The 17133-nt window shown below is 44.6% G+C and overlaps 1 protein-coding gene across 4 annotated transcripts in view; it reads right to left on the bottom strand.

Moving 5' to 3' along the window:
* TET1 (tet methylcytosine dioxygenase 1) overlaps positions 1-17133 on the bottom strand; it is a 146445-nt gene that overhangs the window by 7196 nt on the left and 122116 nt on the right. For all 4 annotated transcript variants that reach the window (XM_070752161.1, XM_070752160.1, XM_070752162.1 and 1 more), the window contains 2 exons: positions 7833-7922; positions 7148-7285 (listed from right to left, as the gene is read on the bottom strand). In XM_070752161.1, the coding sequence (XP_070608262.1) occupies positions 7148-7285; positions 7833-7922 (228 nt within the window). The remainder of the gene's footprint in view (positions 1-7147; positions 7286-7832; positions 7923-17133) is intronic.

Here is a 17133-nt window from a genome sequence, read left to right as displayed (position 1 = left end):
CCTTGCCGAGGACTCGGGCGGCTCACAACATATCAAAACAATATACAATATAAATATTTTTAAAATCCAATTAATATAGCTAAAAGACTTTAAAAATTCTATTGGATTTACATGCTGTTTTTATTATTGTTGTTAGCCGCCCGGAGTCTACGGAGAGGGGCAGCATACAAATCAAATCAAATCAAATCAAATCAAATCAACAAACAAATAAATAAATAATAACATTTAAAATCATTCATTCCCATTCACCTAGCAAGACATACTAAACTCGTCGGCCAGGGGACTAGGGTCTAATGATCCCAAGCCTGGCAGCACAGATAAGTCTTTAAACTTTTACTGAAGCAAAGGAGGGTAGGGGCAGTGGAAATCTCTCGGGGGAGCTGATTCCAGAGCCCCCCCCCCCCCCCCAAAAAAGACTCTTCCCTTAGCTCCTGCCAAATGACATTGTCTAGTTGACGGGACCTGGAGAAAGCCGACTCTGTGGGACCTAACCAGTCGCTGGGACTCGTGTGGCAGAAGACAGAGGTAATCTGGTACCTGATGCCTTGTAGGGCTTTATAAGTCATAACCAACATTTTGAATTGCGTCCGGAAACCTATTGGCAGCCAATGCAGTCCGCGGAGTGCTGGAGAAATATGGGTATGCCTTGGAAGGCCCATAACCGCTTGCACGGCTGCATGATTTGAAGTTCCTGAACACTCTTCAAAGGTAGCCCCATGTAGAGAGCATTGCAGTAGTCAAACCTTGAGGTTATACGGGCATGAATGCCTGTGAGTAAAAACTCCCTGTCCAGATAGGGCCGCAACTGTTGCACCAGGCGAACCCGGACGAATGCCCCTCTCACCACAGCCGAAAGATGATGGTCCAATGTCAGCTGTGGTTCGAGGAGGACGCCCAACTTGCGGACTGTGTTTCCCCGAAAAGAAGACAGGATCTTATATTTTTTTGACATCCCCTCCCCAAAAGAAAAACATAGCCTTGGCCTTATTATCGGGAGGGAGGCTTATTTTTCAGGTCCAAGACACACATCTTACTGGTATCTAGCAGCTCCATAGTGCCCCTCGGATGGCCTGTTTAATTCTTTTTCTAGCTTCAGCCCTTACATAGAGTGGGAAGCGCACTTGCAAAGTGGCCATTGCCCTAGTTGGGGTTTGGAAGCCGCAGAGATGGAGTTTGGGGGATAGAAAGACTTCTGCTTTTGGCTGCAAGCAAAGAAAGCAGCAGAAGTCTTTCTTTCTCTCCTCCCAACTCTGGCTCCATCACTTCCAAACCCCAATTAGAGCAGTGGGGTTTGGAAGAGATCGTTTCTGTGGGGTGCCTCAGGGATCGTTCTATCCCCCCTACTATAATAATAATGATGATGATGATAATAATAATTTATTAGATTTGTATGCTGCCCCTCTCTGAGGACTCAGAGCGAGTTTAATACTGTTTAATATCATAGAAACATAGAAACATAGAAGACTGACGGCAGAAAAAGACCTCATGGTCCATCTAGTCTGCCCTTATACTATTTCCTGTATTTTATCTTACAATGGATATATGTTTATCCCAGGCATGTTTAAATTCAGTTACTGTGGATTTACCAACCACGTCTGCTGGAAGTTTGTTCCAAGGATCTACTACTCTTTCAGTAAAATAATATTTTCTCATGTTGCCTTTGATCTTTCTCCCAACTAACTTCAGACTGTGTCCCCTTGTTCTTGTGTTCACTTTCCTATTAAAAACACTTCCCTCCTGAACCTTATTTAACCCATTAAGATATTTAAATGTTTCGATCATGTCCCCCCTTTTCCTTCTGTCCTCCAGACTATACAGATTGAGTTCATTAAGTCTTTCCTGATACGTTTTATGCTTAAGACCTTCCACCATTCTTGTAGCCCGTCTTTGGACCCGTTCAATTTTGTCAATATCTTTTTGTAGGTGAGGTCTCCAGAACTGAACACAGTATTCCAAATGGGGTCTCACCAGCGCTCTATATAAGGGGATCACAATCTCCCTCTTCCTGCTTGTTATATCTCTAGCTATGCAGCCAAGCATCCTACTTGCTTTTCCTACCACCCGACCACACTGCTCACCCATTTTGAGACTGTCAGAAATCACTACCCTACATGAAACTGCTGGGTGAGATCATCCGTAGGCTTGATCTCACACCGATGACACTCAGCTGTACGTTTCCACCCTGTGCCAATTCAGTGAAGCAGTTGAAGTGATGTGCCGGTGCCTGTGAAAGTCTGGATGGGTGTCAACAGGCTCATGCTCAACCCTGACAAGACCAAGTTGCTATGGGTTCTGCCTCCCAAGGGCAATCCCACCTGTCTGTCCATCACCGGGGTGGGGGAGGGAGGAATCCTGAGGAATCCTCAGAGGGTCCGCAACTTGGGAGTCCTCCTAGATCCACAGCTAAGACTAGAACAACATCTCTCAACTGTGGCTAGGAGGACTTTCACAGAGGCCTATTTGGACAGGGAGTCTTTTCTCACCTCGAGGCTTGATTACTGCAATGCGCTCTGCTTGGTGCTACCCTTGAAGAATGTTTGGAGACTTCAATTAGTCCAGCATGCAGCCGTGAGAGCCATGTTGGGGATACCTAGGTATTCCCACATCAGTCTAGCACTCTGTGAGCTGCACTGGCTGCTGATTGGTGTCTGAACGCAATTCAAGGTGTTGGTTATTACCTATAAAGCCCTACAGGGCATTGGACCAGATAATTTATGGGACCGTCTTCTGCATCACATATCCCAGCGACCAGTTAGGTTGCACAGAGTCGGCCTCCTCTGGGTCCCATCAGCCTAACAATGCTGACTGGCAGGTTCGCAGGGGAGACCCTTCTGTGTTGTGGCCCCAGTCCTCTGGGACTAACTCCACCCCAACCCACCCCAATCGCCTCCACTCTGCTCGTCTTTCGAAAGGCATTAAAAACACATTTACGCTGGCAGGCCTGGGGACCATGAGTGATAGTTTCACTCTGGCCATTAGCATGAATGAGGAATAATTGATTGTTTTTACACTGGGTTTTTTTTTTAAAGGTTTTAATTGTATTCTATTTTTATTGTCTATTTAACCCTTCAAAGCTACCCTGAGTCTTCAAAGAGAAGGGCGGCCTATAAATCTGATTAGATAGATAGATAGATAGATAGATAGATAGATAGATAGATAGATAGATGGATAGATGGATAGATGGATAGATGGATAGATGGATAGATGGATAGATGGATAGATGGATAGATGGATAGATGGATAGATAGCGATAGATAGATAGATAGATAGATAGATAGATAGATAGATAGATAGATAGATAGATGGATAGATAGATAGATAAGTAGATAGGCAGGTAGGCAGGTAGGCAGGTAGGTAGGTAGATGTCTCTCCACATTGCTGAGGGTCGAGGGGCTATCTCCCTCTCCCATGGCTCCAGGACCTCGATCCCTGTCTCGCAGGCAGGAGGGTGTTTGAAAATGCTGCCAGAGGCAGAGCCCAGAGGAACTGAGCCAGTACCGCAGAGTTTGTGCATCTTGTGTTGGTGCCTATGAACACCTGCCTGTCGCTTGCTCTCTCTCTCTCTCTCTCCTGGTTGGGAACCGCCCTTTTTGCGGGCACTCTTTTGGCCGGAAGAAAGAGAGAGCAAGCGGGAGGCAGGTGTGAGCACACTCCATGGGACTGGCTCAGCTCCTCTGGGCTCTGCTTCCGGCGGCATTTTGAAACACCCTCCTGCCTGCGAGGAAGAGGTGTGGCAGTCCCATAGGCTGTGCACGTCTTGTGTTGATGCCTGGAAGATCAGGTGACTGGTGCACATATGTACGCCAGAAATCAGGAGCTGCTCTTCCTGTTTCCGGAACTCCCATGTGTACGCACTGAGGAGCTATCCTTTGGTTTCTGGTGCTCAGCGTCAAAAAGGCTCACCAACATTGAGCACCAGAAACTATACCGTGAAAGAGAAATCCCTCCCCTACGGAAGCTCAGATAACAAAGGCCATTTAATGTAAGATTTCCTGCTGAATGGTGTGATTAAAAAGACACATTTGTGAGATATAATTGGTCCAACGGGCCTTGTCTTGACTGGGCTCCCTTATGCCTCCAAACTAAAAAGTAAATAATAGTGATGGCAATTCTGAAAAGGCAAAGGATTACAGTTTTCCTTCTTAAAACTAAAGAATATTGCATCAAGCTTGTTTGGTGGCCCAGTGGAAACCAAATTGACCATCTGTACTGAATACAGTGTTCCCTCGGTTTTCGCGGGTTCGAACTTCGCGAATAGCCTATACCACAGTTTTGAAAAAAATATTAATTAAAAAATACTTCGTGTTTTTTTCCCCCTATACCAGAGGTCCCCAACCTTTTTAGCACCAGGGACCGGCTTTAAGTTAGACGAGTTTTCTACGGCCCGGTGGGGGGGGGCTTTGGTCATATGGGGGTGGGGTTATGGAGGGGTGGAGCTTAGTGACGCAGCCCTCCACACTTCTCCACAGGGCGGGGAGAATGAGGAGGCTCCTTTGGCGGCTGGGGGCTGCCTGGCTTTGTGATTTTGACTGGGGGGGGACTTAGGAAGGTCCTACTTCTCCCCCCCCCCCAGCCAAAAACTCAAAGCCTATCTGCTGGATACGGGCGATGAGCGGGACGAGCGGCGCCGAAGCCGGTGGCTTTGGCAGCTGCTGCAAGAGGCTCTCCGCTCTCGGGAGAGTTTAACAACAGAGGCTCTTTGGCTGCCCGGGGCGCGCGCGGGCGCACACACGCACACACCCGGAGACCTTTTCCCGTCTTCTTCTCCTCGCTCGCTCCCCTCATAACCAGCCGCCCCGCTCGCGGGGGGATGCCCGTTCATAGCTACCAGCCCGCCAAGTGTCGAGGGGGCTTCTGAGGCTGAAGGGAAGAGCCGGAATGCCCTTCCCGCGTTTAGATTGGGGGAAACGGAGGAGGCGGCGGGTTGTTTTCTCCTCGCTCCAGAAACTAGGCGATCGCGCCCCACCGCCGCCGCCGCCTCCTCCGTTTCCCCCAATGGCAAGCAATCTAAACGCGGGAAGGGCATTCTGGCTCTTCCCTTCAGCCTCAGAAGCCCCCTCGACGCTTGGCGGGCTGGCGTAGCTACGAACGGGCATCCCCCCGCGAGCGGGGCTGCTGGTTATGAGGGGAGCGAGCGAGGAGAAGAAGACGGGAAAAGGTCTCCGGGTGGCCCCGCTTGGCTCCGTCTCCCTCCACGCAGGATGGGCTTTGGGTCTCCGACGCCCTCGCCCGTTCCCTCAGGAGCGATGAGTGGGACGTCTTCTTCTCCTCGCTCGCTCCCCCTCATAACCATCCCTCCAGCGTCGAGGGGGCTTCTGAGGCTGAAGGGAAGCGCCGGAATGCCCTTCCCGGGTTTAGATTGCTTGCCGTTGGGGGAAACGGAGGAGGCGGCGGTTCTTTTCTCCTCGCTCCAGAAACTAGGCGATCGCGCCCCACCGCCGCCGCCGCCTCCTCCGTTTCCCCCAACGGCAAGCAATCTAAACGCGGGAAGGGCATTCCGGCTCTTCCCTTCAGCCTCAGAAGCCCCCTCGACGCTTGGCGGGCTGGCGTAGCTACGAACGGGCATCCCCCCGCGAGCGGGGGCTGCTGGTTATGAGGGGAGCGAGCGAGGAGAAGAAGACGGGAAAAGGTCTCCGGGTGGCCCCGCTTGGCTCCGTCTCCCTCCACGCAGGATGGGCTTTGGGTCTCCGACGCCGCGGACCGGCTGGAAAACCCCAACGGCCCGGTCCCGGTCCGCGGACCGGCGGTTGGGGACCTCTGCCCTATACCACGGTTTTTCCCACCCAATGACGTCATATGTCATTGCCAAACTAATAATTTTTACAAATAAATAACAAAAAAAAATTTGTTAATAAATAATTATATTTATAAATATCAGGATCACTAAGCGTCTTATTTAATGGTGAGTACCAGTAATAATGGTGAGTAAATGGTTGTTAAGGGAATGGGAAATGGTAATTTAGGGGTTTAAAGTCTTAAGGGATGGCTTGTGATACTGTCCATAGCAAAAAATGGTGTATTTACTTCCGCATCTCTACTTCGTGGAAATTTGACTTTCGCGGGCAGTCTTGGAACGCATCCCCCGCGGAAATTGAGGGAACACTATATAAGAATTTAGTGCATCCCAAGCTCCTCCTGGGCTGACAAGTCCTGAGTTCTGCCCCATGAACAGCAATTAAGAAGGCACTGGTGTTGACTAGATTAGCGTAGTAAAGAGGAAGTGATTGTAAGGGAAAAATGCAAAGGGGGCTTAGGGGAAGGGTGGGGAAGAAGGCAAGACATCTGGGACTTGATCCCAGGCCAAATCTGTCATTTACTATAATGGATGTGTCACTTCCTCCTCTCCAACATTCCTCCATTCTTCAAATCACATGATTGTGGCCTGCATTTCAGGCCTTGTCCACAATGAGAGGAGAGACCCCTAAGAAATAGATTGATCAGCAAATGCTAACCATCCAGTCGAGAAGATAGGCAACATTGCTGCAGCTCAGGACTGGGAGCTGAATGTCATGGCTCACTGCTAAGACCTTGAGGAATTTCCTGGACACTTGACTTGGCACAGCTTGACTAAGCTCTAAACTCTATCCAACCTATAGTATGAACTCATACTATAAATTAGGTAAGAAGGTTTATTGCCTGCTAGGAAGAAGCTGTAAAATAGTTTATTGCCTTCTGTCAACATGAAAGTTAAATTTCTTTTTTATTCCCACCGAATTCTGATCCAGGGGTAGCTTCTTTCTCCCACCCACCTATTCCTCTTGTCTAAATTATATTTCTGCCCTGCACTTTTTGGCCTTGAAGCTCAGGGGATTGACACCTCTGCTCTGATAAATTATTTCCAACAACTTATGGCATTGTAACTAAAGATTTAGAAGTTAATTTTGCACGAGACTGAAAAAAACAAACTCTCAAATAATATTTAACTTCAGTGACCAAGAAAGTTATAATGACTGTACATTTATTGCACTTTATATCATTTATGGCAGGGGTTGTGAAACCATATTCGCTGAGGAATTCCACAAGAGTTAAAACTGCCAAGTTTGGGGACCCAAACTGAAAAAGAAAGGAAATCAAGTAAAAAAAGAGGGCATGCAACTATGACCCAGCTACATGGCAAAGAGGAGACAACACCCCAAATTTGACTTACCACAGTGCTTCCATTGTGCATGTTGTGAGTATCCTTGTGTGCATGGGCACAGAAATCAATGCAAGCTGTCACACCAGAGAAAGGCCGGCCTTTCTTGCTCCCAAGACGACAGTCAGGCCCCAGATGCTCATTCTCCACCTTAGAAAACAAGGCAGCAGGCTCTTATTTCAGGAACAGAGTAAATCGATGAATTTAAACATATTACTATACTAAGCTTGAAGCTGAAGATGATACAACATTTGCAGAGGGACACAAAAGGGGGGACATTACAAGCACGTGGGCAAGGCAGCCCTTGCAAGGGAGGTTTGGGACTGCTTTTTGTGCTTTAACAATGATCACTTTTGGATATTTCATTTGGGGATTATGTTTTTTCACCTCAATAGGTACTGTTGGTTTTCAACAAACATGGAAAGATAAAAATATGAGAAGGCATAAGAGCAGCAAAAATACCCGTAAAAGATTTGGGACCATAACTTGTCTATTCCTGCAGAAAGCTACAAATCATTGTTTGTAAACCATAAAAGAAGAATTTACACATTGTACTAGCTTAAAATCCAAGAAACAATCCTGGGCCTTAGTGCGATCTGAGGACTCAGCTAGTAAGTAAATGCCTCTTGGGGACATGTCACTGATCTATCACAGTAAAAGAATGTGATGAGACAACATGAAATATTCATCAACCTACCTGGTTGTGGAAAGCATCAGGGGCAAGTTTTTGATATAATGGAGCCACATCAGTAGCTAAAGTCTGCAAATTGTTTTCCAGATTTTCTTCCTGGAAATAGAGAAAGTAATTACCCTCTAATTGTATTGTTTATGAATAAAGTAATTAGTAAAAGCAACGTTAATTGCAGTTTATATTCGATACTTAAGTTTCTTACTGTAATAGTAAAACTACCCATATATTTAAAAGTTGGTGAGACATGAACTTCCGGAGGTGACATCAGCACGAACTGGTACGACAAAACAGGGCTAAGTTTCTAAAGTTCCCTTTTCACAGCCTGAAGTCTTAAATAAGCACTATCAGCCCTGGAGAGGCAGATAGAAAAAAAGAGATATTCCCAAGCACCTCAGTGAGAAAGGCAACCCCACAAAAAGCTGGGAAGTGTTCTGCCGGGCTCTATGTTATGAGTCTCCCAAAAATTCAAGGGTACAAATTTCAGACACATACACACTTGAAAGTTCAAAAACAATGTTCTTTATCACAAAAATTCAAAAGAAACAAAGCACCCTTTTTGTATTGCAAAGAGCACTCGTCCCAAAACAACCTGGTAGTCTCTACAATCCCCTTAATCAGTCCTTATGTACTTAGCTAGCAGCTGTGAAGGAACGTCACAGCCCTCCTTCTTCCACAAAGTGAAACACACACACTTTGCTCTGCTTTGGTTTCAACGTCGTGAAAAATCCAGAAACAGCAAGGCACGGTCCTGAAGAACAACGACCAGATAATCTTCCAGAACGGCCAAACCAGCACGCTGCTATTTATATCAGCAGCTCTAATTGCTGGAGCCCCACCCAAACACAGGTGGCCTCTCTTATCGCCTGTAATATTTCTTCAATTGGTCTCTTTGATACATAATTCTGGGTCTAACACTTCCTCATCCGAATTGACCAAAGATAATGGAGATTGGCTTCCTGGGCTGGGTGCCAAGCCACCCTCTTCCAAGTCACCCCCACCTTCTTCTTCGTCTGAGGAAACTGCACTACCTGACTCTGTCGTCAATAAAACAGGCCTATGACATGTTGATGTTTCCTCTGCATCCACCTCCACATTCCTTGGGGCAGGAGCTGGGCCAGAGCCAACCAAAACAGGAAGAAACCAGCCATTTTTGCAGGTTCAAAGCGCTGACAGCCGAGGAGCAGGAAGTGAAAATTGATCAACACAAAGCATTGCTGTGAGCAAGGCCAATTGTTGATTCAAAACGGGGTGTGAGGTTGCATGTGCAGTGGAATGCGCACATGCACAGCGTGGGGCACATGTGTGATGCAGTGCACATGTGAGGCATGTGCACATGCATGGGGTGCACACCGATGTGTGCCCACGTATTCATTATGGGTGCTGGCACATGGCAGTGCTGGTGAATGCACACATATTTTTGGCACACAGCGCTAAAAAGTTTCACCATCACTGCATTAGACAAAGCAAGAGGGTTTTCCAAAGTGAACAGCCCTTTGGAATCAAAGACGAGCAAGAATATAGGGAAGAATCTGAAAATAGCAATCAGGAGAGTGCCAAGAAGAAGAGAAAGGAGAACAAGAAGAATGGAGAGAACAGAAAAAAAACGAATAGTAAAGGAAGGAACAAGAGAAAAAGTACAAAGAGAAACAAGATATACTCGATTAAGAATGACTAATAAGTAAATGGAGGAAGAGATAAAAATGGTTTTGATAAATATAAATAAATAAATAAATAAATAAATATAAAATACAAATATAAATGGCTTAAATTCATGAATCAAAAGAAAGCAGGTATTTACACAGTTGTAAAGATTGGATATGGATATTACAAATTTGCAGGAGGTACATATTGAAACATCAAAGTTAATTATTAGAGCATTCAAGATTAAGTCAATTATATGTAGCTTTAACATAACAAAAAAGATTAAAATCAAAACAAATGTATACAGAGAGAGAAGGATCTTATTGATTGAAATAGAAACAGAACAAAACAAAATATTCCTGGTCTCAATATACACACCCAAATGACAATTAAAGGGAATTTTATAGAAAGATACATAATTTAATAAGGGGTTTAGAATATGAATGTTTGATCGGTGACTTTAATGTAACTATGGAAATGGGAAAAGATTATAAAGTGATAAAATGGATACTATAAAATATGGGGGAAAGAGTAGGAGTGGCTAAAAGATAAGATAATAAATTGATAAATAAATAAAGAAGATGGCATTGGAGTCAAAAGCTAGAAGAAGAAAAAAGGAATGTAAAATTGAAAGGTTATAGGAGAAACGGTAGAAATAGAGTACATTAATATTATAACGGATAAAAATTGATTTATGAATAATATGCACAATATGGATAAAAGAAAATAAAAAATGGAGGGAAATTTTGTGCAAGAATAAAGGTTTTGACAGCGCAAGAATATGGATAAGAAGGAAATTGTATAAATTTCTGCCTGCCTGTGTTTAAAAAATGTCTAATAAAAATTATTTAAAATAAAATAAAATAAAGTTGGTCAGACAAAGTGGAAAATATTTTTTTCCTTTGCCCAACAGCTATTAACAATGTTAGAAAGCCTATCAGGCTGGCAATGAAAGAAAGATTTTTCTTCTTCAATATACAACAATTGCAATTGAATTTTCCGTTGCTAAGCGATGTGGTCATAAAGCATGACCACATCGCTTAGCAACAATTATCCCTTAAGTCCCAATTACCATTGCAAACTGAGTCCTATGATTGTTCAGTGAGACACCTTCTTACAGGGATCCTACAACCACAATTAATGGCAGGAAGTTGCCGGGCCAGCAGGCATTTGAGTGACTTCTGCTGGGGGGAGAAGAGGGGCAAGGCAGCCTTAGCGACGTTTCAGGAGAGTGTGTGATGGTGTGAGAGGGCACGTGAAAGGCAGGCAGAACAGGAAGCTTGCATCTCAACCAGCAAATGCTCTATCCTGCCCATTGGCAAAAAGAATCAGAACACCAAATACAAGCTGAATAAACAAGGCCTTGCAGATGAGCCTCATTTTGTCAAAGCTCTTGGAATACTCCTATCAAATGAGCTACAGTAAGTGCCAAAGCCCACTGAAACATCATTGCCAAAAAGGCTTCAAGAGTTGTTAATCTAATCTTGTGTAGCTTCTTCTCCGGTAACCAGATCATACAAAACATTAGCCAGACCAATCCTTCAATACAGCTCATCTGTCTGGAACCCACACCACACCAAATATTGGAGATAAATACATTAGAAAGTGTCCAGAGATATTTTACTAGAAGAGCCCTCTACTCCTCTCCTCGCAACAGAATACCTTACGCCAGTGTTTTCCAACCTTTTTTGAGCCGCGGCACATTATTCATATTTTCAAAATCCTGGGGAACACTGAACGGGGTGCGGGGGGGTGCGGGGGGTGCTAAAGAAAAGTTTGGACAAAAAAAAATCTCTTCCTCCATTTCACTCTATTTCTCCCTCCCTCTTTCTCTCTCTTCCTTCCCTTCTTTCTCTCTCTCCATCCCTCTCTTTCTTTCTTCCTCCCTCTCTTTTTTGCTCTCTTTCTCTCTCCCTCCTTCCCTCCCTCTGTATCTTTCTCTCTCCCTTGCTCTCTCTCTGCCTCTCTTGCTATCTCTCTTTCATTCTCTTTCTCTCTCTTTCTCTGTCTCTCTTGCTATCTCTTTCTTTCTCTCTCTCTCTGTCTCTCTTTCTCTCTCTTGCTATCTCTCTTTCTCTCTCTTTCTGTCTCTCTTGCTATCTCTTTCTCGCTCTCTATCTCTATCTCTTTCTCTCTCTTTCTCTGTCTCTCTCTCTGTCTCTCTTGCTATCTCTTTCTCTCTGTCTCTCTTGCTATCTCTCTCTCTCTCTCTTGCTATCTCTTTCTTTCTTTTTCTCTCTCTCTCTTGCTATGTCTCTCTTTCTTTCTCTCTCTCTCTGTCTCTCTCTCTCGGGTGGGGGGGGGCGGGTGGGCTATAGAAAAGTTTGGACAAAAAAAATATCTCTTCCTCCATTTCACTCTATTTCTCCCTCCCTCTTTCCTCCCTCCCTCTTTCCATTGTATATCTCTCTCCCTCTTTCCTCCCTCCCTCTTTCCTTTCTATCTCTCCCTCCCTCTTTCCTCCCTCCCTCCCTCTTTCCTTTCTATCTATTTTCTTTCTATCTCTCCCTCCCTCTTTCCTCCCTTCCTCTTTCCTTTCTATCTTTCCCTCCCTCTTTCCTTTCTATCTTTCTCTCCGTCCCTCAGCGGCGGCAAAGAAGAAGGAAGGCAGGCTGCAGAGGGCACCGAGGACAAGAGCGCTTGCTCACTCCCTCGCCCTCTGACTTCCCTCCCTCGCTGCTGAAGGGACGAGCGCGGACCCGCTGCAAGAATGGTTTTTTTGCTTTTTTTTTTCCTTCCCCACCTCATGGGAGAGAGAGAGAGAGAGAGAGAAAGAGCAGCGCCCTGTCGGTTCCGAGCGCAGCCAGGGAAAGCGGCCTCGAGCCGAGTGAAAAAACTGCGGGATGCGGCAAAGGACTCCTTGCCAACCAAAAAAGGGGTGGCGAAGGCAAAGCCTGGGAGGCGGGGAAGGGAAGAGCGGGAGACCCCCAGACAGAACGGCTGAAGGGAAGGAAAGACGGAAGGAGGGAGGGATTGAGAAGCGAAGCCAGGGAGGACTGAGAGAAAAGGGGAGTGGCGCGCGCAAGAGAGGGGCGGGGCGGGCATTCCCGAAACGGACGGAGAAAGCCTTCTCTCGCAGCGAAAGCGCTCCCAGCCAGGGGGCTGCGAGAGAGGGCTTTCTCCGTCCGTTTCGGGAAAGCCTGCCCCGCCCCTCTCGCAGCCCCCTGGCTGGGAGCGCTTTCGTCCCGAGGAGCTTCGCGGCACACCTGACTGTGTCTCGCGACACACTAGTGTGCCACGGCACACCAGTTGGGAAACGCTGCCTTACGCAACCAGATTTGAAATCTTGGGCTTAGAAAGCTTAGAATTATGTCACCTTTGCCACAATCTAAGCATAGCTCATAAAATTATCTGCTACAACGTCAATGACTTTTTCAGCTTCACCCACAACAATACAGGAGCACACAACAGATACAAATTCAAAGTGAACCGCCCCAAACTTGACTGTAGAATATACGACTTTAGCAACAGAGTGGTTAATGCCTGGAACTCACTACCTGACTGTGGTTTTGTCATGAAACCCCCCAAACATTACCATTAGACTTCCACTTTGACCTCACCCGATTCCTAAGAGGTCAGTAAGGGGCGTGCATAAGCGCACAACACTGACTGCGACCGACCGGAGAGGTAGGAAGAGAACCACTGAAGAACAGTGCCTCCCACTCCCAACCCCTCCAGCCGGCGCAGAAGGATACCATGGTCGATGGTATCGAAAGCCGCTGAGAGGTCAAGAAGCAACAGGACAGAGGAGAAGCCCCTGTCCCGGGTCCACCAGAGATCATCCATCAACGCGACCAAAGCAGTTTCCGTGCTGTAGCCGGGCCTGAATCCAGACTGTTGAGGACCTAGATAATCGGCTTCTTCCAAGAACCGCTGGAGTTGGAGCGCCACCACCTTCTCAACAACCTTCCCCATAAAGGGAAGGTTGGAGACTGGACGGTAGTTATTAATGTGTAAGGGTGTGAGGGTATGTATGTGACATGTTCTGTAGGAAGGTGCAGAATGGATTGGGGAGAATGAGGTTGTGAGCGGGTGTGCTAGAGGGGCAAAGTGATTGAGGAGGCCTGTAAGTATGAAGGACAGGTTGGGGAAGACGTGCAAGAGGGTATCTGAAAATCACAGTGTGACTTGGGGCACGTTCATGAAGGCCAAGGATTGTCTTACCGGTCACATCTACCCGACCCATCAGAGTGGGGGAGGCAGGGAATGTTGCGGTTCCCATCCCCAAGGGAGACACCACACAGGTGAATGACTCAGTAAGACTTTTACATTATAAATTATTCAAGTTTGGAAAATATTCCATTATTTATGATATCCATTAATACTGTAATAAATAGCATTCCTCCAAAACTCATTCAGACAACAAATGTCTACCATATTAAAAATAGTGAGGTAATTTTAAACAATGGCAGAACAATATCACAGTGCCCACTGCACAATAGAAACATAGAAGTCTGACGGCAGAAAAAGACTTCATGGTCCATCTAGTCTGCCCTTATACTATTTTCTGTATTTTATCTTAGGATGGATATATGTTTATCCCAGGCATGTTTAAATTCAGTTACTGTGGATTTACCAACCACGTCTGCTGGAAGTTTGTTCCAAGGATCTACTACTCTTTCAGTAAAATAATATTTTCTCATGTTGCTTTTGACTTCAGATTGTGTCCCCTTGTTCTTGTGTTCACTTTCCTATTAAAAACACTTCCCTCCTGAACCTTATTTAACCCTTTAACATATTTAAATGTTTCGATCATGTCCCCCCTTTTCCTTCTGTCCTCCAGACTATACAGGTTGAGTTTCATTAAGTCTTTTCTGATACGTTTTATGCTTAAGACCTTCCACCATTCTTGTAGCCCGTCTTTGGACCCATTCAATTTTGTCAATATCTTTTTGTAGGCGAGGTCTCCAGAACTGAACACAGTATTCCAAATGTGGTCTCACCAGCACTCTATATATGTCCAAAGGAGTCCTATTTCTCAAGCTGCTATAACTTACTATCATTTTTTGTTGCAATCCTTGAATGTTTCATTAGATCATGGGTCTCCAAACTTCATGGACTTCATGGACTTCAGCTCCCAGAATTCCTCAGTCAGTCATGCTGACTGGGGAATTCTGAGAAGTGTAGTCCAGAAGTCTTACAGTTGTCAAGTTTTGACACTCCTGCATTAGATGGTTACGTTTTTACTATTAAAAAGGGCAAATGAACAAAACCCAGAGAGCTTAGTTTGTCTCATCCAGATCTTGTGCTGTGAATAATTGTAAATGTGGGTTGTTGAATAGTATCACCCAGAATCTGCGGTTTATAGACTGATTTGATTAATTCATTCCATAAAATATCTCATCCTAATTCTACGAGATGCTCTGAACCTGGCGTGCTATAAGAAAGTCATAGTCAACGTTAACTCTCTTGTTATGCTAGAAAAGCAGAATAAGTCACAATAAAGCAGAACAAAAAATGAAAGAGCAGTTTTAAATTCTTCGTACAGCAGGGAGAGGGTAAAAGCAAGAGGGCAACTGCTTCTTGTATCTCCTTCTTGAGCACTGTTGAGCAGAATAAGGAAATCACAATAGCACAAATCCATGTAAGTGTGTTGCCTGTCCAAAAATTCTTCTGGACTACTTTCTAGACAACAGATTTTTCTAGTTTTGTATCTATGCTACAAGCTATTCTTACCTAAAGAGCATAATTTTATACTTCTTTACATTTAACCTCATCTCACTCCGTGTCCAGTGGTTCGAATGTTCCATATCTGTCTTTACTTTCAATCTATCTTCTTCTGCAATTTGCATTCTATACCTCCTAGCTTTATGTCATCTGTAAAATGATCAATATTTAATATTTAGCTAAAATAGAAGGTTCTAATAAAAAAACAATGACAAGAAGCATTTTCATTTGTTTGCTCTATGAAACCTTTTGACCACCCCAAATAATTGTACAGCCAAGTGCCTGCTTCAGGGATATGTAGTGTTAGTACAAGGTACATGTGTGTTAGGGATTGCCATTGTAAACTGCATATTGTAAACTGTACCAAACTTGTACTGTCACTTTAAATGTTACAGTTGCTACTGTAAAACTAATGTGCACTCAAAGAGTTAACATTTACTTGAAGAGTTAATGTTCAAGGCTATGTCCTCATTGAAGCTATAAAAGCTCATGATTCTGCCCAGTCACTTCCTTGTTGCTTTACTTTTGCCTGAGACAGGGGAGTCGTGTCCAAGCTCTGTGCTTGTATAAGCTGCGTGCTTTATCTGTATTGTATAAGCTTCGTGCTTTATCTATTATATTTAGCTTTGTGCTTGTTATCTATATTCTGTATTGTTCTGCATTTGCTACGTGCATATCTTGGCTTGTTTATATTTTGTTTATATGTAAATAATACTTATTTAACTAAGTCTGTGTCTTGGCTTTATCACACATCCACGCTCTGTTAAAATTCTCTGCTCAGTATTGTCGAAGGTTTCATAGCATAGCTAACCGAGACAAGCCAACATGTAGTGTGCTAAAAGTTAGCAAAACTTGTACGTGATGAGAACTGACACTTGTGACACATATTTTTAAAACAAGGGAACATTTTATAAAATTGATGGCTGGTACACATTAGTCACTGTGACTAATGTCACTGTGCGCATTCAGTCTTAATAGGAAAATAAAAACACACTCTAAATTTATTCAGCTTACGGTACCTGATCATACTTTTCAGTTTTTTGACGGATAGGAAGCAACAGATGAGGCTAAGGAAAATTAGATTTAGTTCCCAGGTAATGAGCACAGGTGCCCTTGAGAGCTCTCTTCCTTGCTCTTTTCTCTTTATACCAATGACTACACCTCAAGGCAGCAATCCCCAAACTATGGCCCGCGGGCCGGATGCGGCCCGCTGAGGTCTTTTAACCGGCCCGTGGCAGCACACGAGATTTTACCGATTGATATAATAAGAGGGAGAAATAGAGAGGAAGAGAGAAATGAAGAGGAGAGATAGAAAGGGAGATAGAGAAAGGGAGAAATAGAGAGGGGGGGAAGGAGAGAAAGTGTGAGAGATACAAAGAGGGAGAGTTAGAAAGAGAGTGAGTGAGTGAGTGAAAGAGAGAAGAGAGAGAGAAAGAAAGAGAAAGAGGGAGAGATAGAGAGGGAGAGGGAGAGAGAAAGGAAGAGGGAGAGATGGAAAGAGAGAGAGAGAGAAAGAGAAAAATGAGAAAATGATGGAGGGAAAGAACGAGGGAGAGGAAAATGAAACAAATGAGAGAAAAGGAAGAGGGAAGAGAGAAGTGGAGAGGAAGGAGGGTGGGAAGGAAGGAAGGAAGGAGAAATGGAGTTTGTTGATTTAAGTTTAAATTTACTTGTTAATAAAGAAGTATAAATTACTTTATTACTTAATTGTTAATTACTTATTACTTCTTTATTTTAAATATTGTATTTGTTCCCATTTTGTTTTTTACTTTAAATAAGATATGTGCAGTGTGCATAGGGATTTGTTCATAGGGTTTTTTTTATAGTCCGGCCCCCCAACAGTCTGAGGAACAGTGAACTGGCCCCCTGTGTAAAAAGTTTGGGGACCCCTGCCTCAAGGGAACCCTCTCTGAGGTTCTGAAGTTTGCAGATGACACAACGGTCACTGGCCTCATTCAAGTTGTTTATGAGTCTGCATATAGAAGAGAAGTTGGACACC

The sequence above is a fragment of the Erythrolamprus reginae genome, chromosome 5 (assembly GCF_031021105.1).
Source record: "Erythrolamprus reginae isolate rEryReg1 chromosome 5, rEryReg1.hap1, whole genome shotgun sequence".
Taxonomy (NCBI): Eukaryota; Metazoa; Chordata; class Lepidosauria; order Squamata; family Dipsadidae; genus Erythrolamprus; species Erythrolamprus reginae.
The sequence above is the reverse complement of the archived record's forward strand: the minus strand, read 5'-3'. Positions and strand labels throughout refer to the sequence as shown.